The sequence below is a fragment of the Macaca nemestrina genome, chromosome 16, assembly GCF_043159975.1.
Source record: "Macaca nemestrina isolate mMacNem1 chromosome 16, mMacNem.hap1, whole genome shotgun sequence".
Lineage (NCBI taxonomy): Eukaryota > Metazoa > Chordata > Mammalia > Primates > Cercopithecidae > Macaca > Macaca nemestrina.
In genome coordinates, this window is record NC_092140.1 from 43,648,505 (window position 1) to 43,672,441 (window position 23,937).

Genomic DNA, 23,937 nt, shown 5'->3' on the forward strand with positions numbered 1-23,937 from the left:
GATTTTCCAGTTAGATTTTGTAAGCCAATTTACTTACAGTAATGGTGTTTCAAAGTAATTTGATTTCTTAGAATCATCTTCCCAATACTCTGAATATATAATTTATTTGAAATAAAATTCACAGTACTATTTCTAAAACAGATTATAAAATTTTGTTCTTGGGTGTTATAAGTTCACATATTACACATATACTTGTGGGAAAAAAAAGAGCATTTGAAAACTATTTATAATTTATGTTATATCCCTAATTAAATTATGTTAAGACAAGCTAGATCTTAGCTTTTAAAGCCATGCATTTTTGTCCTAGATTTTTAAATGATCTGGTAATAATACAGGCAAATGAAAGTATAAAGTTTTGGCAAATATGACTCAAGATAGAAAGTGAAACGTAGTAACCTGAATTGAGAAAATATTTTAAAGTCTCCAAAAGTCCATGTCTCAAAAGAGACAACAGAAAATAAAATATCCACAAAGTTATGTTATCTATGTTTATATGAATATCTTACACTCCTCTAACTTCCAAATCTGTACTTTATAAACTATAATTTTACTATTTTATTTTGATCATACTGATTAAAGTTTCATGGGACTCACCTTACCCCATAGTGATACAGGCAAATTTTAAGTGCAATATGCAAAATGATGAAATTACTTTTTTAATACTAGGGAAATCTTAACGCTTTGTAAATAAGTATTAGTTAAGCAGTTTTCTTTTTAAAATATTCCAGTGTTATACAAAATAGGATATCATGCCACCAAATTGTTTTACTCGTTAGAAAATATTCTTGAAATATAATTACATATTAAACATATATATATTACATTTATCTATATCTATATGTGTGTATATATATTTGTTTTCAATCTAGAAATATTTTCGTAAAAGAGATAGAAAGTGTTTTAAAAATCACATCATAGGCCAGGTGCTGTGCCTCATGCCTGTAATCCCAGCTCTTTGGGAGGCTGAGGTGAGAGGTTCACAATGTCAGGAGTTTGAGACCAGCCTGGCCAATATGGTGAAACCCCATCTCTACTAAAAATACAAAAATTAGCCGGATGTGGTGGAGGGCGCCTGTAGTCCCAGTTACTCGGGAGACTGAGGCAGGAGAATTGCTTGAATCCAGGAAGCGGAGGTTACAGTGAGCAGAGATCATACCACTGCACTCCAGCCTAGGTGACAGAGTGACACTCCATCTCAAAAAAAAAAATAATAATAAAATTATATCATAAGTCCCTCAGCAGTGTGATTAACCAGACAGGACCCAATACAAAAGTGAAAATAATGGATGTTCACAAACCACTGTCAATATTCTGCACAGAGTTTGGGGAAGTAAAAAGACACACAAATAAAACTGGGCTCATCATTAATAGAAATTCATTATTTTAATGTCATTTTGAATTCACATACTAATGAAATTAACTCAACAATTTATGTAAGAATTCCTTAACTATACACACGTATTGCCCGATCTAAATCAAAAGGTCAAATAAACCAAGGAGGTTGAGTGGATTAAAATGGCCCCTGGGGATCAATGAATACCTACAATTGTTTATTAAGCAGTCACTTAATCGCTGCTTAAGTAAAGTATACCTATACTGTAATGAAGATTAATAGACCCTGAATGGTTATGTGTATTTCTTTTAAGAGGTAGGAAACTTTGATTATGCATGAGATAACTTAACATTAGTGCTATATGGTATTAAGTTTCAATCATTTTGGGGGAAAAAAAGTCACTGCAAAACATTTTTTATTTAATGTATACATCGAAAATTCTATATAATTATTTTAAACGATATTCTCTAATTTTAAATAATATTTGTATTAATGTATGATATGGTTTGGCTCTGTGTCCCCACCCAAATCTCATGTCAAATTGCAATCTCGGGTGCTGGAGGAGGAGCCTGGTGTGAGGTGACTGAATCATGAGGGTGGACATACATCTTTTTGTCCTCATGGTAGAATTCTCATGAGATCTGATTGTTTGAAAGTGTGTGGCACCTTTATATTAGCTCTCTCTTCTTCCTGCTCCAACCATATAGGACATGCGTGCTTCCCCTTGCCTTCTGCCATGATTATGAGGTTCCTGAGACCTCCCCAGAAGCAGAAGCCTGTACACCCTGAAGAACTGTGAGCTGATTAAACTTATTTTCTTTATAAATTACCCAGTACAAAAATGGACTAACAAAATGTACATGGATACAGCTTATTAAAATTAATCAAAGACAAAATCACAGGAGCCATTATAAGGTATGCACTTTCAAATTTGAGCATAATTAGCTATTCAAATGCTTTTGTTGAGTATTATCATGTATACGCAAATTTCTAGATATTGTAGAAGGCTTGCTAAAAAGATACAAAAAATCAAAATCACTTTTCCTAGAAAAGTGTACATTTAATTGCATTTGCTTAGAAAATAGTCACTAAAAGTGAGAAACTTTCAGTCTAGAAAATTCTTGAATGGTATGAATTTTTGTCCGTTCCAAAACTCATGTTGAAATTTAATCTCTGTTGTGGTAGTATTGAGGGGGGGGGGCATTTAGGAGGTGATTGGGTCTTGAGGGCAGAACCTCATGAATTAATAGATTAATGGGTTATCATGGAAGTGGGATTAGTGGCTTTGTAAGAAAAGGAAGAGGGACCTGAGATAGCATGCTTAACCCCATTGCTATGTGATGCCTGTGCAGCTCCGGGACTCTGCAGAGAGTTCCGACCAGCAAGAAGACCTTCACCAGATGCAGTCCCTAGACCTCAGGCTTCTCAGCCTCCATAACTATAATAAATACATTTCTTTTCTTTATAAATTACCCACCTTCAGGTATTCTATTACAAGTAACAGATAATGGACTAAAACAGATCCAAAGCCGATTTTGCTTATTGTTTAAATATTTGAGTTGTAGAAACTTTCAGTGTGATATATTTTACACCATGCTTGACTTAATAATTATGCAGAGAGTTTTGTATTTGGGTATTACAGTAAATACTTGAATATTCTACAGATTTTCCGTATCCTGAATAATCTTTTTTGCTTACACACTTTCAGGAAACTATGGCAACCATAAGGATATTCATTTGAAAGACTGATTGATTCGACTGACAGTTCAATTTAATTCAACAGTGTTAGAATAATTAAATAGTTTCTGTCTTTAAAACAAAGTGTGTTTGTTAGGATTGTTAAAAGTGGTCTTTACTATGTCAATGTCTTCTTGCCTATAACCTTGGTTATCTTAAATCTTAATTTAATTGACTCACAAGTCAATTATTAATTGTGGCTTGTTAAACAATCCTCTTTCGTGAGTTCTTCCAGCAAGCTGCATGTAACCAGTTCCTTCGTATTTGTTACTAGTTTGCACTGGAACTAAGTGATCAATCGAAGTTTTTTATTTTTGAATAACAGATAAACAAATTAATTAGTGCAGTATTTTACAAAGTATATTTTTCAAGGATTTTATCTAATATGCCAAGTTAAGCCATAATTCCAACCAAATTATTTTCCTTCCTCCTTTCCTCCCTCTTTCTGTCTTTCCCTCTCTCGCAATCTCTCCCTCTTTCTTTTTTCTCCTTCTCTTCTCATCCTTCTCACTTTCCTCTCTTTCTCCCATTTTTAAAAAATTTTATTTTCTCCTTCATTTTCTACATTACTGTAGTATGGTAACAATCAAGTGAAAATAATATAATCATCTTTGTCAATCATTTCAGTTTAACATTACTTCATGAATGGTTTATTTCTTAAATTTGAAACATTTTCATTTGATAATTAAATTGAATTTTATTTAAATATATTTCCAAGAAGAGTGATTTTTTCAAACATATATTGTATGCAGATTGACAAATATAGAAAGGTACCTATATTTACATAATAGGTTATGGCAGTGCTTTAAACCTACTAAATATTACTACAAGACTAATAAATAGGCATCATTCATTATCTGCTAAATGTGACAATATTTTTAATTCATGTTTCTTTATACCACAAATTAATTTTACATGTCCTTTGGGTTATATAAAATATTGTCCTCTAAACATATAACTTTTAACTGTGGAATATTCTTGTTAGTATTGCAGAGAAAAAGGAAATGCAAAATTAAATTTTAGAATAACAGCAAATAAATTTTATAGTACAGTTTTTGAATGGTGATGGATATTAACTAATGAAAAAATATATAGAGAGACTTGAATTATTTTACATTATTTTAAATAAATCAAGTGAGATAATCCATGAAGCACTGATTTCTATATAAATTAGTTACATGCACTTCAACTTTCAACATTACTTCTGATGGAAAGTGTCCTCTGTCCTGTTTGTGATGTGTAATTTCATATACTATTTTCTTCCCTAAGGGAAATACTTACTTGATTCCATTGTTGGATAAAAATGATCTGTCACCAACGTTGGCTTTAAAGGGGTTTTGCTTAATAAACGAAAAACAAACAAAAATGACTGAATACTGAGAGAAAAATCAAGGCACAAGGGATTGCAGTCCAGCTGTTGTGGCATAAATCAATATTTAAAAAGCACTATAGTAATTTTTTTCCACTAAAAGTAGGTCTTTTGTGCACTCAATTTCTTATTTTATTAAAGTGTTCAACTTTGTCTAAGGACTCCAAATTTAGCTTTGGTTTCTGGTTATGTTTACAGCTCAACCTTGGGGGTAACTGAGCAGTAGTGTAACTGCACTTCAGTGGTTAATTCCTATGCTCTGTTGGGGGTTACCGAAACTGTGAATTTCATGACTGGACAACAACCATATTCCTCGTTGAGTTAGGGAACACGTTGCATCTCTGGTCCCCTTGTCTTCAACAAATTTTACCAGGTTCTATTTTATTTTTTATTTTTATTTTATTTTTATTTTTAATTTATTTTATTTTATTTTATTTTTTGAGACGGAGTCTCGCTCTGCAGCCCAGGCTGGAGTGCAGTGGCGCAGTCTCTGCTCACTGCAAGCTCTGCCTGCCGGGTTCACGCCATTCTCCTGCCTCAGCCTCCCAAGTAGCTGGGATTACAGGCGCCCGCCACCATGCCCAGCTAATTTTTTTTTTTTTTTTTTTTTTTTTGGTAGAGACGGGGTTTCACCATGTTAGCAAGGATGACCAGGTTCTATTTTAATGGCTCATTAAAGGAAAGGTTAAAATATTCCAAGTAGTCATGTCCTGAAAGTGATTGCAATCATCACCATTCTAAATATAGATACGAGGAAAAAACACATCTTCTCCAAACACCCATTTGCAAGATAGTAAGTAGACTTTGACTATTCTCATTTATTGCCTAAACTCTTCCATGCATAGTATACAATGATCTATGTACTAGAAGGTTATGCCTTGAAATTCTCTTTTATCATTTTATTCCATTCTTGATTTACACTGATAACAGCTTTCATTCCGAGGCTACACACCAAATGCACTGATTTCGCAAACCCCGTCCCCCGTGTTCAGATGTCCATCTTCAAATTTCTACCGTGTGCCTCTGGCCCCAGGGGTGAAGCACTGCCTGGGTGCATTAATAGCAGAATCACAATGTAAGTGTCAGGATGGTGGCATCATCACATTTTGACGCCAGCATCCCTGTTTCTTCTGTGTCTCACTACAGAGAAACTAAGGCTAAAGGTTAAAAGATACGGTTTATTAAATAATTCAAGCCATTAACCTGCAACCTGCAAACTGATGGCAGCCTATTAAGTTTACACTGCCATGATTCATGCGTAGTGTTTACTGATGCAAAAGCATAATGCCTGTTTTCTTTCCTTGTATTGCTACACAGTAATGTAGTGAGGAAGGAGGGTGGAAAAAGGTGGCAAGACCCACGCAAGGGGACAATAAGAACAGCAGTCTCACTTGCATAAAGAAGATTGAAGCCTTCCCTCCCTCCCTCCATCTCTCCGTATAGGCCCCAGTGCACATCTGCGTCACTTACGGGGGAGGAGGAGGCTCTGAGGCAGAGAGAAAATTGTACTGTGAGGACCTTGACAGCTTCACAGGCGGGCTTTTTCTTTTGCCTCCCTATATGCGTTAGAATATCTATTTTTCTCTTTTACGAACTGACTATATAAAACCACCTCTTCTAGCATTGCAGAAAGCAATTGACTTTCTCAGAGCCACCCGGCAGGCTATCAGGGCATCCTCGAAAAGGCCAGGGACAGGGGCGCAGGTGTACCAAGAGAGCTGGCGAGGGGTACGCTTCCTCGAGACTTGGGTCTCTTCTCTCTGCGCTCTCCAGACACTGAACTCTAAGCTGCAAGGACAAGAACGCCACCACCTTCCCTACTAAGGCTCTGCCACAAGCGCATTCCAGAGAGGTGTATCCATCTGCAGCCGCCTCCGGAGCTTCGGAGCGCTCAGACCTCCCTCCCTCACGCATCTCCAGCCTAAGGGTTGTCCCACCTCGCCATAACCACGGGGCTCCCTCGCGGGCATCGAGGATTCTCAGCCTTTGGCGTCCCAGTCCTGCCTCTGCTCCTGCCTGGTGGTGTCCCCACGCCCAGGTCCTGTGGACCCAACCGAGGCTGAACCGCGCGGCTTTGCCGTCCGCGCTCCAGCCTTCGTCTGACAGGGCGCGCAGCCCGCCTCGCGTCTTCTGGCCTTAGGGGTGCAGAGGGCGCATCCCGCTTCTTCCTCCGCCCCCGGGCTCCGCTGGCCTCCCCCACCTGCTGACCAGCCTACTCCTGCGTGAGCTGCTAGCCTTTTGGCTTCTGTGCGTAAAGCATGTCAGGCTCTGGGCGAAAAGACTTCGATGTGAAGCACATTCTGCGACTCCGCTGGAAACTCTTCAGCCACCCGTCACCGTCCACCGGCAGCCCGGCGGGGGGAGGCTGCCTGCAACAGGATGGCAGTGGCAGCTTTGAGCACTGGGGACCCAGCCAGAGTCGCCTGCTCAAAAGCCATGAGAGAAGCGGTGTGAGCACTTTCTGGAAGAAACCTTCCTCCTCTTCCTCTTCGTCGTCCTCTCCGTCCTCTTCCTCCTCTTCCTTCAATCCGCTGAATGGCACCCTGCTTCCAGTTGCCACGAGGCTGCAGCAAGGGGCTCCTGGACAGGGCACCCAGCAGCCAGCCAGGACTCTCTTCTATGTGGAATCCCTAGAGGAGGAGGTGGTGCCAGGCATGGACTTTCCTGGACCACACGACAAAGGGCTCGTTCTGCAAGAGCTCAAAGTGGAACCAGACAGCTCGAGCCAGGCAACAGGTGAAGGATGTGGACACAGGTACAGTAAGTCCCCATGGGGCTTCCAAGAGTCTTTCAATTTCCACTCATTTCACAGCGTGTGCTCTGTGGTTACTAAGTCTAGAATGTTTCAGGTTGAAAATGTGCGTTAAGAGATGCCAGCCTGGTTTTGATTACTCAAGTTCTAATTTCATTACAAGTTTGCTCATTAATTTCTATTGGTTCAGACACATCATTTTTCTTTTTGGAAGTTTTCAAAGTTATAGCCACCAATTGAACTTGCATTCATTTTTGTAAGTCTTCAAATGGAATAGTTCTCATATTCCTGAGATTATGGTGTTCTTCTGTCATATACATCAGTTGTTCTGTTATATGGAGGTGAAAATTTGCTTTACACATCATCAGAATGCATCTCATATATTGGCCTGGTAACTGACTTAGCATATTGTCTAAGGTCCCTGTGGTTTGAATCTATTCCAGGAGTAATGAGGTGGACAAAATGAGACCACTGGACAGCAACATTATTTTACCTCTCTTTTTGCTCCTGAAATACAGTCGTCTTATTCTCTGTCCCAACTTCTCTTTTGGTCCTTTTCCTTTGTGTTCACTCTTGCCTTGTTCGGAGTAAGTCTTTGAATTAAACTGTTGTGGAGTGCCTTTGCATTTAGCTGTTGTGGTTTGTTGGCTCAGTATTGAAATTGTGTCTCCTTGATAAGCAGCTCAGTATTTATTTCTAGTTTATTTCTAATATTATGCTTTGTGTAGAGTTCTGCTACTTAAAGACTTATAGAAAATCCTTCATAGACATAAAACTCCTGAGTTTTACATTTTGAGAGAATTGACTCATTAGTATTCTAAACCACATCATTGCTAGTTTTGGAATATACTCAGGATATGAAATGATTTGCATTTAGATTCATGTGATATCAGAATACATTATTAAAGAAGAACTACAGGAGAAATATAGAAAATGATAATGAATATATTAAGACATTTTAATTACTACCCAATAACAAATTAGTAACAGAATCATCTTTTTTAAACTTTTGGTTGATTGAATCAGTTTCTTATAAATTTGATTAAGTAGCAAAAAGAATAGATAAAATTATATATGTATAACCTATATGTGTATATATATGTGTGTATGTATATATATGTGCTCCCTAATTATGCTAGCATATGTGGTTATAGATTTAAAAATATCCTTAAATTTTTTCGATTATATGCATTATATATATTTTAGTTTTAATTTCAGAGATAGAACATATTCTAATATTATATTAAGACATGTACTATAATGTAAGATAATTTTAATAAGGGAGAAGTACAATCTGGAATGAACAATTATGTCAATAGTTTTTCTATATATAGGAGACCTAAATATAAGTTTATCTATTATTCCATTAAGTGAAATATTTTATGAAAAATAATTACAACTTTAGGTACTATGAATACTATGAAGTGATTAAATGTTACTAAAAGTTATTTATTATACTAATTACTTATGATTTTATAATTTAAAAAATAAAACGTACTGAAATGTTTATACCCTTTTGTTGAGTAAATCTAAGCACTTTTTGTGCGGAATTATCCAGAAACATTAACCAATTCACCTTATATATTTAAAAGGAAACTAGGTTAAGTATTTTTCAATTACTATTTTATTATAACTGATAGTTGTTAGACTCTAACAGCTCAAGAAGAAATTTATACATTATGTGTGTTTGTAAATTTTTAAATTCCTTGAATAAGCTCTTAGAAATATTAATGTTTCATATTTTCTTAAAGTTTACTTTATACCAAATACATTTAAAAATAAACAAGGCATATTCAGAATTAGTAGTTTATAAAGACTTTCATGTAATTTGGAGTTTTGAAAACATTAATGGAGTAGTGACTTAAGAAATTATAATAAATTAACAAATATAAAACTAGTAACAGAACAAACAGCTTAGAAAAAAACAACAGACTTAAGTTTCTTACTTTTGAAAATACTTTATTATTTTTATTCACAAAGAGTTGTGAGTGATAAGAATTCCTAAATTTACCCACCTACCGACCAAAATCATCTTCAATGTTGGAATCAAATTATCTTATGAGATTTGGCATGTGTGAACTCTTGAAAATCAGGTCCAATTTTATTTTTAGTCTAGTTTCTTACTAGACAAATCAGTTAGCACTGTATGTATTTGATGGATTTATATGTTCCTAAACTTTCATAGAGAATTTTTTCTGTGCTCATGATTGATTGAAAACCACACTAATACAACTAGTAATTCATCATTATCAGTATATAATATTTTAATATGCAATAAAAGTAGGAGTCACTGCCTAGAAGAGACAGCATTTCCAAAGTAAAATACTGAATGGAAATTTTATTATGCTTTAGACATTTATACAAAATAATGAGTAATGTGGGTTTATTTTTTTTCTGTGACAGCATATCCAGAAAAGCTACATAGTGTTTGTGATGATCAGCAACAACATAAACTATATGAACTCTGTATGATAATTTTTATCACTTAGGTCATTATTATATCACCAATGATGTCATTTTTAATAATGAGCATTGTGTTTCAGAAATTCTGACATTTCTGCTAAGTTAATACTTACATATAAAACATGAGTTGGCCCTTTCTCTGACCTTGTATTTATTCATTGTATTGATCTTCTCTTTATTCATTTAGTTTCATACTAGTTAGAACATTTAGAACATTGCTTTAGACAAGTATGACTAGCTTAGTTCAGTTGAGTAAACTGGTTAGAACAGCAGATGGAGGACATTTGGGGAAAGTTGCTCACAATCTCAGAATTCTGGAAAGGTCAAATTATCATAGACTTGAAACATAAAGGTAGTGGGAAATATTGTGGTAAACCAATTCAGGGCCAAAACCCAACCTTTTTCTTACCTTACTAAATTAAATGCTCACTACCTGCATTCCACCCTAAATAAATCTCAGTGCTCTACTAACTTGACCACATAAACAATACTTTTTCTATAATAGTTTACTGGCCTATTAATCATTAATTTCTCTACTTCCCTGTCTAAATGATATGATTTCCTGGATATTCAGATAACCATGTATTTTTGTTTTGGATATTTCTGTCCAAGATTCCATATGTAGTAAACTAAAACACCAAAGAGCAATATTTATATTCTTGCATTTTATAGTGATGTGAGTGGGAGAAGACATGTCATGTTTAACTGCTTGCTTTTTTAGATTCTGAATTCTTACAAAGTGCAGTCATTTTATCCCATGGTTTTAGCTACCATCCATAAACTGTCTTTTCAGATTTGCATCTCTAAATCTAGCCTTCCTCTCCTGAACTGTAGTCTTACACAGCCACCTCTCTTCTTGACCTCTTTGATGGATGTCATAGGGTCCATTCAAATATAACATGTACAAATTGAGCTTATAGTTCTTATTCTGTCTTGTTCAATTTCCTTCTACTGTATTTCAGAGAATAGCTTTCTACAAATTAGTTTGTGCAAGCCAGAATTCCAGGATCACATTGGTCAATATCTTCTTTCCCTTCAATTTCAATATGCCTCCAATAATTGCTGCTTTTGCTTAGAAAATCTTCCCTATACATGTCCCACATCTCTTCATAGCTATTCTCTGCACCTAATCTAAGCTACTATCTTCTTTGAACTCTAGTTTTGCCACTTCCATCTCTTATCACCTCCCCTCATTATCTTTGCCTCCTCAAGTCCATCCTCTACACTGAAGTGGATAAAAATTCAGAATGGTGAACTAGTTTTCCACATCCCTCACTCCCTCATTCTGCTTTTTCCCCACCAAAGGATTTTCAACACTCCTTGATCACAGTTTATACTATGGACACCATCTGATTACAATCTTTACCATGGATTACCTGGTTCTGAATGACCTGTCCTTTGTCTGCTATGTAGGCCATTCACTTACCAACCTTCCCCTTACCCTCTGTTTTCCAGACTTAATATCCTTCCCTATAATTTTTCACTGCCTCTGGAACTCACAAAGTTATTTCCTCTCTTTGCATAGAGACTATCCTTTCCTTAACTGCTCCCTTCCTGAGTTCGTCCTTATTCATCACAGAGATGTCATGCATAAATGTGCTGTACCTTTCCCAAGAAAGGAGTTCTTGATCACCCAAACAAATTCATATCCTGTGTTTTCTCTTCTTAGAAATCTCTTCTCTACTTTTTAAAAATTTTCTTATTGAATCTTGTAACCATATATTAGTATCTGTGTTGATTTTGTCTGTAAGTGAATTTCCAAGTGGAGAGGAGTATGTCTGTTTTACTCATCATTCTACCCCTATCATGGAGCAGGTAGTTACTCAATAAATACTGTCAAATGAATAAATATTTGATATAATCATATTGAGTGGCATTGATTAAGAACTTGCTTTTTGCCAGTTAGCATGTTGAATATTTATATGTGTAAGTTAAAATTCATAACATCTTATAATCCTGCTACATTTATGTATGTCCCTGGTATAATGATTACATAGATAAGATGACTGAAATATAAAGACGGTAAGTAATTTTCCTAGAATCACAGACTTCTAAGTAACAGGGCGGGACTTTAACCCTTTCTATTTGACTCCAGATACCATATTGGCCATTGTGCTGAATCTTATTTCTCTATGCTTAGACAAACAAACAGAACTAAAGAAAAGAGGCAGCATCTGAGGTTATGGAGAAATAATTTTCTTTTTCCCTTCATGGAGATTATGTTTGAATGTTTAAATAGACTTCTTAAAATGACGGTCATAGAAAAATTCTAGGTAAGTCTCACTCAAAGATGCTTCTTAGCCCAAGTTAGAAAACACTTTATTATTTTCTAAATTATAGTTCATTCAGTGTATTTTATGTTATAATTAATAAACAATATGCAAATATAACCTAGAAATGGAAAGAAATAATTATTTTGGAGACCAAATTAGAGCTTTAGGATAGAAAATCTGCTTATGAAGGTTGGAACCATTGATAAAGTATTGTCAGTGAAAGAGAGCTTGCACCATTAAAATCTCATGGAGGTTAGTGGGACATATACCAGGCACTTGTTTAAAATAATAATCATCTCTGCTTCAGTCAAGGGGAAAACCAACTTTGAAAATGATAAAGGACTATTTTCTCAGGAATGTGATTCTCAAAATGTACTTTTATGAAATTAAAGTGAAATAATATTCATCTTCTTTACCACCCCAAATTTTAGAGTGAAAAATAATATAATGGAACAATCTTACTACATTTTACTTTTTTTTTTTTTTTGCTAATTTATCCTAGGTTTCTGTGTCATATACTTTACTATTATTTAAACCAAAACTAGCAAAAATAAGACCTTATTTGAAAAACCTTATTTTATCTATGTTAGGATGAATTTACAAATGCTACATGGTATTCTACCCAGGAGCCCACAATGTCTAGGCACCCCACTCTCTGACCAAGTGTGCTTTAGAGGAACTAAAATGATCACAAAAATTAGAGCTATTCTCTGGGCATTGTGGCTCATGTCTGTAATCCCAGAACTTTGGGAGGCCGACGTGGGTGAATCGCCTGAGTTCAGGAGTTCAAGACCAGCCTGCCCAATATGGTGAAACCCTGTCTCTACTAAAAAATACAAAAATTAGCCAGGCGTGGTGGCAGCCACCTGCAATCCTAGCTCCTTGGGAGGCTGAGGCAGGAGAATTGCTTGAACCCTGGAGGCGGATGTTGCATCACACCACTGCACTCCAGCCTGGGGGACAAGAGTGAGACTTCATCTAAAAAAAAAAAAAAGAAAAATATATATATATTGCTGTTGAGTTGGATTTACAGGTACCCAAAACTCCAGAACTATCTGTGAGAAAGATAGTATAAACCTTGTATAAACTATACTTTATACTATACTGTACTTACATATGAATATAAGTACAAGATGCAGTAGGAATTTTAAATGAAACATGCAAGTTGAAGGACAATATTGTATTTTTTTCTTCTATAAATGTTTAATGAATATTTTGTAAACCATATGATTAGCCTTTCTATGGTACTATTTCAAATTGTTTAGAAAAATAAAGAAAGCCTACATATCTAATCAAAATTGGCATCTGGCTAACATAGAATATAATACTTATCAGATATTTGTGTTTGTTGGTTTCTTTTTACGAGTCTCCAAATATAACTTATGTATCCTCAGATATTATGCTTCTCATGACTACATGTTAAGTCAAATTTTGATTATTTTTGACCAAGAACTCTTATAGAATATACAGAAAACTGTTATCTGTAGCATATGTTGGAATTAAATCAAGTTTCTGAGCATAAAAATGGGCAGGATTTTAATCAGAGTCTCAATGTCATGACCAATACATCACATTATTGATTTTATTGTACCATCTAAAATAACTTTAGGTATGTTTGTGGTAGTTGTAAAAAACAAATGGTCTGAAATTTACAGATTGATTTAGGTCAGATAAGGATTAGTTTATTTTTCTTCATTTAAGATAGTATTTAAAACTTTAAAGAAAATATCTGATGAAGATACAGATAATCTGAGCAAAATTAAAGATGGTTTTGAAGATCTTGAAATACAAGTATAGGCAAAAATCCTGTTGTATTAAAAAGGCTAGATGCTAGCTACGTTTGCTGACTTTTCAGGATCTGAAAACAATATAAATGTTAAAGAAAGATCCACAAAGGTCAGCCTCACTAGGGAAAATGATGCACTATGATTGCAGGAGTCCCTGAAAAATAAATTTTGAATGGAGAACCTATGAGGCAGATCATTTTGACCTAAGATCCTGTCACAGAAATGATGTTTTTTGAGAATAATCTGAGAATCTTCAATAATAATGAAAGGTGAAGTCAATATATATTAAATCTAAATACAATCTTTTCTTATTATTTAGGTAGTTTAGTCACAATTCTGATAAGGTATGATTATTGAAACTCTTTCAGTTGTGTTTCATACTATATTTGTTGGTGATACTGTACCCTGATAGATTCTCTTGCCATCATTTTTTCTAAGTGTTACATTTGCTCATGTAAACTAGCATTTAATCTTGACTGAAATATGAAGGAATAACTTAAATTATACAATCAGAAAATTGGGATGGTTTATACTACAGGGGAAGGAAAGAATCCAATTATTTTATATTTTTTGAAGAGCTGGATGTCAAGATCTCTTTCAAAAAGAAAACATCTGTTTTTGGTTTGTTTGTTTGGTAGATTCTAATTACATTAAAATGCACAAAGGTCCCTTCAGGTTAGTATTTCCATCTAACAGAGCTTCAGAAAAAATAGAAAAATAGGTTATGAGAGGAAAAGTATTTTTATAATTTTTATATTTAAATTTATGAATATAAAACATTCTGAGATTCACCTTTGAATTCTACTATTTTTGAAAGTAAATATGTAGTCATTTTCAGTTGTAATAAAATTTAAATAAGATTTCTACTTTTTCAGTCACTTTCCCTTTGATATAACATTAATAGTATGTAACTTAATTAAGCAATTATATAAATTTAATAACCAGACATAAGTCTTTTCATGATTCACTGATAATTTATAAACATTTATTTGTGTAATTTACTCTTCAAAAGGCATGACATTTTTGTTTGTTTGTTTTTACTATGTGGTAAATATTGTGATAACCACTAAGAAGTTGTATTTACTTTTTATTTTCATATTTTTTTCTTTTAAATTTTAATTTTAGTTTTGGGGGTGTGCAGTTTGTTACATGAGTAAATTGTGTGTCACAGGCGTTTGGTGTACATATCATTTCAATACTCAGATAATAAGCCTAGTACTCAATAGGTAGTTTTTTTGATTCTCACTATCCTCTGACCCTCCACCCTCAAATGGGCCCCAGTATCTATTGTTCCCATCTGTGGTGTCCACGTGTACTCAGTGTTTAACTCCCAATTGTAAGTGAGAACTTGCAGTATTTGGTTTTCTGTTTCTGCATTAATTCACTTAGGATATCGGCCTCCATTTCCATCCATGTTGCTTCAAAAGACATTATTTCATTTTTTTTAAAGGCTGTGTAGTGTTATATGGTATATATGTACCACATTTTCTTTATCCAGTCCATCATTGACGGGTATCCAGGTTGGTTCCATGTCTTTGCTATCGTGAGTACTACTACAAATAACATATGAGTGCATGTGTCTTTATGGTACAATGATTTATCTTACTGTGGGTATATACCCAATAATGGGGCTGTTTGGTTGAATGGTAGTTCTATGTTAAGTTCTTTGATAAATTGCCAAACTGCTTTCCACAGTGGTTGAACAAATTTACTTTCCCACGTGTAGTGTAAAAGTGTACCATTTTCTTTCCAACCTTGCCAACATCTGTTATTTTTTGACATTTTAGTAATAACTATTCTGACTTTTTAACAATAGATATTTTTATTTTTTGTGAATGGAAGGGTGTTCTTGATTTGACTCTCAGTGTGGACATTGTTGGCATATAGGAATGCTAAGCATTTTTGTACATTGTTTCTTTTTATCCTGAAATTTTGCTAAAATTGTTTATCAGATCTAGGAACCTTTGTGCAGAGACTATGGGATTTTCCAGGTATAAAATCATATCATCTGTGAAGAAAGATAGTTTTACTCCTCTTTTCCTATTTGGATGGTTTTTATTTTTTTCTCTTGCCTGATTGCTCTGACTAAGACATCCAGTTCCATGTTGAATAAGAGTGGTGAAAGTTGACTTCCTTGTCTAGTTCTGGTTCCCAAGTGGAATGCTTTTAGCTTTTGCCCATTCAGTATGGTGTTGGCTGTGGGTTCATCATAGCTGTCTCTTATTATTTTGATGTATGTTCCTTTAATGCCTAGTTTGTTAAGGGTTTTAAACATGAAGTGATACTGAATTTTATTGAAAGACTTTTCTTCATTTATTGAGATAATTGTGTGGTTTTTAGTTTTAGTTTTGTGTATGCAATGAATCACATTTTATGATTTGCTTGTATTGAACCAACCTTGCAACCCAGGAATAAAGTATACTTGATGGTGGTACATTTGCTTTTTCATGTGCTGCAGGATTGAATTTGCTAGTATTTTGTTGAGGATTTCTGCATCCATATTAGTCAGGGTTATTGGCCTGAAATTATCTTTTGCATTGTATCTCTGCCAGGTTTTGGTTTCAGAATGAGGTTGGCCTCCAGTGAGTTAGGGAGAAGTTCCTCCTTCTCAGTTTTTTGGAATAGTTCCAGTAGGATTGGTACCAGCTCTTCTTTATATAATACATCTGGTAGAATTTGGCTGTGAATCCATCTGGTTTACGGATTTTTCTCGTTGGCAGGTATTACTGATAAAATTTCAGAACTTGTTGGTATGTTCAGGGTTTCAGTTCCTTCCTGGTTCAATCTTTGGAGGTTGTATGATTCCCGGAATTTATCAGTTTCTTCCAGGTTTTCTAGTTTGTGTGCATAGAGCCAATCATAATAGTCTCTCAGGGTATTTTTTGTGTGTGTTTCTATGGGATAGGTGCTAATGTCTCCTTTGTTGTTTCCCATTGTATTTGGATCTTCTCTCTTTTACTCTAATAGTTTAGCTAGTAGTCTATCAAACTGATTTATTCTTTCAAAAAACTAACTTTTGATTTTGGTCATCTTTGTATAGCTTTCTGCTTTCAATTTTGCTCAGTTCAGCTGTGATTTTGTTTACTTCTTTACTTATACTAGCTTTGGGGTTGGTTTACTCTTGATTGTCTGTTCCTCTAGGTGTGATGTTCGTTAGTTAATATGAAATCTTTCTAACTTTTTGATGTGGGCATTTAACACTATGTTTTCTTCTTATCACTATCTTAGCTGTGTCCCAGAGATTCTGGTATGTTTTATCTTTATGGGGTTTTTTCCCATTATTTTTAATTAATTGTTTGATGTCTGTCTTAATTTCTTTGCTTGACCAAAAGTCATTCAGAGCAAATTTTGTAACTTCCATGCAATTGAATAGTTTTGAGATCTTCTTAAGTGGTGATTTCTTCTTCTATTTCACTGTGGTCCAGGAGTGTGGTTGGTATAATGTTGGTTTTTTATATTTTTTGAGAATTGTTTTATGTCAGAGTATGTGATTGATTATTGATTATGTGCCATGTGCAGATGAGAAGAATATATATTCTGTTGTTGGATTGACTCTCCTGCAGAAGTCTGTCAGTCCCATTTAGTTAAGTGTCAAATTTATATCCTGAGTATTTTTGTTAGCTTTCTGCCTCAGTGTTCTGCCTCATACTGTCAGTAGTGTGTTGACGTCTCCCACTTTAATTGTGTGGTTATTTAAGTCTCTACACAGTTCTCTAAGAATTTGTTTCATAAATCTGGGTGTTCCAGTATTGAGTACATATATATTTAGGATAGTTAAAGTGTTCTCATTGACTCAAACCCTTTATCATTATGTGAAGCCCTTCTTTTTTCCTTTTAGATTATTATTATTTTAAAACTTGTTTTTTCTTTTTTTTTTCTGAAATTAAAACAGCAACTGTTGATTTTTTTGTTGGTTTTCCATTTGCTTGATAGATTTTTTTTCATCCCTTTACTTTGAACCTATGGCTGTGATTACATGTGTGATGAGTCTCTTGAAGACAGCATAAGGTAGGGTGCTGCTTCTTTATCCAACTTGCCACTCTGTGCTTTTTATGTGGGATGTTTAACCCATTTACTTTCAAGGTTAATAATGATATGTATTGATTTGATGCTGTCTTTGTATTATTAGCAAGTTATTTTGTTGATCTGATTGGGTAGTTGCTTTATAGTGTCAATGGAAATGTACTAAAATATGTTTTTGTGGTGACTGGTAATGACTTTTTGTTTCCATGTTTAGCACTTCCTTAAGGACTTTTTGAAAGGCAAGTCTAGTGTTAACAAATTCTCTTAGCATTTACTTGTCTGAAAATGATTTTATTTCTCCTTTGCTTATGAAGCTTACTTTGGCTGGCTGTGGAATTCTTGGTTGAAATTTCTTTTGTTTAAGAATGATGAGTACAGGCCCACATCTTCTGACTTGTAGGCATTTTTCTGAAAAATCCACTGTTAGCCTGATGGGATTCCATTTGTAAGTTACATGCCCCTTCTTTCTAGCTACATTTATTCATTTTTCTTTTGTGTCAATCTTAGAGAATCTGATGATTATGTGTCTTTGGAATGGTTGTCTTGTATAGTATTTCTCAGGGGTTCTCTGAATTTCCTAAGTTTGAATGTCAGCCTCTCTAGTGAGGCTGGGGAAATTTTTGTAGATAATATCCCCAAATAAGATTGCAAGTTGCTTTCTCTCTCACACTCTGTTTCAGGGACATTAATGTGTTGTCATTTTGGTCTTGTTGCATAATTTCTCATAAGTTTTGTTCATTATTTCTCACTCTTTAGTTTTGTCTGACTGAATTCATTTGGATAACTGGTCTTCAAGCTCTGAGATTCTTTCCTTAGCTTGCTCTGTGCTGCTGTTAACACCTGCAGTTGTGTTGTTATATTCCTAAAGTGAGTTTGTCAGCTCTATCATATCATTTGGTTCTGTCTTAAAAAGGACGATTTTGTCTTTCAGCTCTTGTATAATTTTATTGGATTCCTTGGATTTCTTGGGTTGAGTTTCAACTTTATCCTGAATTGATAGTCATCAGAACATGTAATGATCTTCACTGACATTCAGCCTCTTAATTCTATTATTTCAGCCATTTCAGCCTGATTAAGAGCCATTGCTAGCAATCTAGTGCAGTTATTTGGAGGTAAGAAAACATTGTGGCTTTTTGAGTTGCCAGAGTACTTGAAGTGGTTCTTCCTCATCTGTGAGGCATGATGTCTTTATTTTTTGAAGTTGTTGTTACTTGAATAAAGCTTTTTGCTTTTATATTCTTTGATGCCCTTGAGGGATTGACTGTGGTATAAGTTAGTTTCAATTAACTGGCTTTGTTTATGGATGATTTCAGGGATCCCAGGTTCAACTTTGCACTCCCAAGCTGCATGATCAAACGCAGGGGGACTGGTATCAGACCCATGACTTTGTTCTCTGGTCTCTCAGTCTTAAGCACTTGCTGCTCTGGAGGGTCCAAGGTGTTCCTTGTCTACTGGCAAAAACTTGCAGATGGCAGGTTCTCTTAAAATTGCTTCATCAGGGCAGCAATGTGACATGGTCCATGTGTACATGGACTGGAATTAGTGGAGTGGTGATTCAGTGGAGGAATGACATTTTTGTTCCATAAATATTTTATAATTCTGCTTTGTAATGGTTTTATTAGCATTATTAATGTGCTCATTTCTATCTGGAAATTAGAAAATTTAAAAGAACCAATTAAAATTTCAAAAAACTCTGGGTCAAATAATATTTTAATTATTGCATTAAAGTCAGGATAAAAGAGCTAAAGCCCTTACTTTAGGCTGAGTAGCAAAAGATAGACTGGACTTAACCCTCACCTGAGATAACAACGACAAATAAAGAAGGAAGAAGGAAAGAGAGATAGGAAGGAAAAGAGGGAGGGAGGGAAGAAGGAAGAAAGAAAAGACAAAAGAATGAGAAGGAGTAAAAGAAGGAAGGAAGGAAGGAAGGAAGGAAGGAAGGAAGGAAGGAAGGAAGGAAACAAAGGAAAGGAAACAAAAGGAAAGGAAAGGGAAAAAAAGAGAAGAAGGAAAGAAAGAGTAGAGGGATTGGAGCTAGGGAGATAGGAAAGCAGGAGGGAGAAAGAAGAGAGGGAAGAAAGAGGGGCATAAAGAAAGGAAAGAAGAACTTTTTAAAGACATTGAACATCAGGCACTAAAGAAGAGTGATTTCCAAGATATGATAGTTAAAAAAATGAGGCAGCCTTAAGATTGCCCAAGCTGACTGTCTAGAGAGAGATTCTAGTCAGTGATATAGGAGAGGGGAAATCAAAAGAATAAGTTAGAGACCTGCCTGGCCAACATCATGAAACCCCGTCTCTAATAAAGATATACAAATTATCTGGACATGGTGGCAGGTGCCTGTAATCCCAGCCTACTCTGGAGGCTGAGGCAGGAGAATCACTTGAACCCTGGAGGGGGATGTTGCCGTCAGTGGAGATCACGGTATTGCTCTCCAGCCTGGGCAACAATAACAAAACTCCGCCTCAAACAAAACAAAACAAAAGAAGAATGTGATAACCAACCTAGATTGAAGAGATGGAGTTGAGTGTCAAGGAATATCAAGGTTATGTGAGATTACAGGACAAAATGTCAGGCAAGAGAATAATGCACAGAGAGAAAATTACAGAAATCTGTAAAGGGCTCACATGAGTATTAAGCAGATTAGTATCCAGTAGAATAATGACAGATACTTGTGTTTGAAGAAACTTCCCAAGGCGTGGGAAAGAACCACATGAGAAGAATAGAAGAATTAGTGTTGGTCATTCGAATCAGAATAGAAAACTCTCATGATTCACAGTATTAGATAAAGTTTTTTCAAAGGGTCTTGCCTTAGCAATGGAAAATATTCATAACTATCCCTAAAACACACAATGTTCTTGTTCCACTTAACAAATCTTGAAAGGAAGACTTGAGAGGATCAAACTGTTTCCAACTATTGTAACTGTGCTCAGAACAAAGTTCAAGAAGATTCACATATTCAAAAATTGTCAGTATCAAAACATGGTAACATTTGCTATCTTTCTCTTCCAGAGTTTACCAGGCAGCAAAGAGGTGGACAAATATAAACCATACAAAGAAGACCAAAATCAATTATTTAAAACTAATCTAACATGGACATTATTAAATCATGTTTAAAAAGTCATATTCTAAATATTCAAAAAATTAACTAGGGACAGGTGCATATGAATAAGGCAAACATGAAACTTCCAGACCAAAATTAAATTTCAATATACAATCTTGGAGATGAAAAATACACTAGATAAAGTTAATGACAAAGCAGAAATTGTAGACAAATAATAGTGACTTTGAAGAAGTAGCAATGAAACTATGCAAAATAAGGCAAGGAAGAAAGCTTTTATAGAAAATAAGACAAGGAACAGTGAGCTATCTGATAATTGTAAGAAGCTTAATAAATACATAATTGAAATGCTCAGTAGAGAGTAAAGAGTGAAGGGAAAAATATTTAAAAATAATGACAGAAATTTTCCAAATTTGATAAAAATTATAAATTCCTAGATTCAAGAATCTCAATGAATTCTAAGCACAAGAAATATGAAATAAATTTCCACAGGTGCATTATGATCAAATTCTCAAAAACATTGATAAATGTAAAAATATTAAAATATCCAGAAAAGTAGTGAGGGATAAAAATAAGTATGATGGGACATTTCTCATTGGCAATGGTGCAAGTGAGAAGACAGTGGAACATTTTACAGTACTGTAAGGAATAAAAAGAACTGTCCCTGTAGAATTCTATATACATTTAGAATTTTTCTCAAATTTAGGATCAAGTAATATTTTCAGACATGGAATTGTTAAATTAATTTATTAGCAGCAGATGTGCTCTACAAGATATATACTTCAGACACAAGTAAAATGACACTAATTGTCAAAGTCTATACATAGAAATAAAGAACAGCAGAAATGATAACTATATTGACAAAAAAACTTTTAAAAATTATGTAAATTTGGTAGATTTTAAAGGTAAAGACTGAAACAAAACGGAAGACTAGGTTGTTACACATTTACCATATGTGTATAATGACTATATGCCAACAATAGCATTAATACCTCAAGAGAAGAAATAAAGATATAATAACGTAAGGTTTTTATATTAAATAAGAAGTGGTACATCATTTGAAGGTAGCCTAAGGAATAGATTATAAATCCTAAAACAACCATTAAAATAATAATGCAATAAAAATAGTAAATCAAGAAATAAGAGATAATGAGCTCATAAAATTATTCAATTAGTTTAAAAAAGGAAAAGAGAAAATGGGGACAAAGAAAAGATGGAATAATCAGAAAACACATAGCACAACAATAGCCTGAGCTTGGTATATCAACCATCGCATTTAAAGAAACTGGTGTGCACCTTCACAATAAAAAGTCAGATTATCAGATTGTACAACAAAGATCCTTATGCTGCTTACAAGAAATTCATATTAAAGATAAACACACAAATTGGTTAAAAGTAAAGGTATGATAGGTTTAGTATGCTAACTAGCAGAAAAAAAGTGGGTAGATAATATTAATACTAATCTGTCATCAGCAGTGGCATTAGGAGGAGCTCAGGCAGTAACACTCACTTGCCCACTGCTTACCTCTTGCTGTGTGGCCCAGTTCCTAACAGGCCACACACTGGTACTGGTCTGTGGCCCAGGAGTTGGGGACCTCTGCTTAGGACAATGACTATCTTATTAGTCTGTTCACACAGTGCTGTAAAGACATCCCTAGGACTGGCTAATTTATAAGGAAAAGAGATTTAATTGGCTCATGGATTTGTGGGATATACAGGCTCCTGCCTCTGGGGAAGCCTCAGGAAACTAACAATCATGGTGGAAGGCAAAGGGGAAGTAGACACATATTCACATGGCCAGCAGGAGGAAGAGAGCTAGGGAATGAGGAAGTGCTACACACTTCTAAACAACCAGATATTGTGAAAACTCATTATCATGAAAAGAGCAAGAGGGACCTCCACCCCCATAATCCAATCATCTCCCACCAGGCTCATCCTCCAACATTGAGGATTATAATTTGACATGATATTTGGGTGGGGACACAGAGCCAAACCATATCAACTATTAATTCCCAAAACTGAAACTATGAAAAACCTACAGCTAAATCATAAAATTAAAAAACTATGTTCTTTGTAAGATCAGGAACAGATAAGTAATTTTTTTTCTTTTACTACTTTCATTCAACATTGTATTTGAAAGGCTTTGTTCAATAAAAAAGGAAAAAGCAAAAAAAAAAAATATGCTGTGGCTCACACCTGTAATCCTAGCACTTTGGGAGGCCGAGGTTGGTGGATCACGAGGTCAGGAGTTCGAGACCAGCCTGGCCAACATAGTGAAACCTCGTCTCTACTAAAAATATAAAACTTCTTATTTGAAGACAAATTGATCATTTCTGTAAAAATGAAGAAATAAAACTTTTTGCAGATACAATTATCTATAAAAAAATTGAGGAAATGGACAAAGAAATGTAGCAAGTTTAGCAAAGTGGCAGGATGCAGAATAAACATACAAACTTCAATTGAATTGAATTTCTATATATTAATGAATAATCGGAAATTTAATTGTAAAGATGATACGGGGGGGCGGAGCAAGATGGCCGAATAGGAACAGCTCCAGTCTCCAACTCCCAGCGCCAGTGACACAGAAGACCGGTGATTTCTGCATTTTCAACTGAGGTACTGGGTTCATCTCACTGGGGAGTGCCGGACGATCGGTGCTGGTCAGCTGCTGCAGCCCAACCAGTGAGAGCTGAAGCAGGGCGAGGCATCGCCTCACCTGAGAAGCGCAAGGGGGAAGGGAATCCCTTTTCCTAGCCAGGGGAACTGAGACACACAACACCTGGAAAATCGGGTAACTCCCGCCCCAATACTGCGCTTTAAGCAAACAGGCACACCAGGAGATCATATCCCACACCTGGCCGGGAGGGTCCCACGCCCACAGAGCCTCCCTCATTGCTAGCACAGCAGTCTGTGATCTACCTGCAAGGCAGCAGTGAGGCTGGGGGAGGGGCGCCCGCCATTGCTGAGGCTTAAGTAAGATGGAACCAAGTTGGAAAACACTCTTCAGGATATCATCCAGGAGAACTTCCCCAACCTAGTAGGGCAGGCCAACATTCAAATCCAGGAAATACAGAGAACGCCACAAAGATACTCCTCGAGAAGAGCAACTCCAAGACACATAATTGCCAGATTCACCAAA

The 23,937-nt window shown here is 35.4% G+C and overlaps 1 protein-coding gene across 2 annotated transcripts in view; it reads left to right on the forward strand.

The window, feature by feature from the left end:
• The first annotated feature begins 5,924 nt into the window (after positions 1-5,924).
• The window catches only part of LOC105489954 (kelch like family member 1), a 437,149-nt gene continuing 419,136 nt past the window's right edge, over positions 5,925-23,937 (forward strand). The window contains exon 1 of one of the 2 annotated variants that reach the window (XM_071081257.1): positions 5,925-7,194. In XM_071081257.1, the coding sequence (XP_070937358.1) occupies positions 6,698-7,194 (497 nt within the window). In that variant the 5' untranslated portion in view covers positions 5,925-6,697. The remainder of the gene's footprint in view (positions 7,195-23,937) is intronic. The other variant, XM_011755115.3, reaches the window with a different exon arrangement.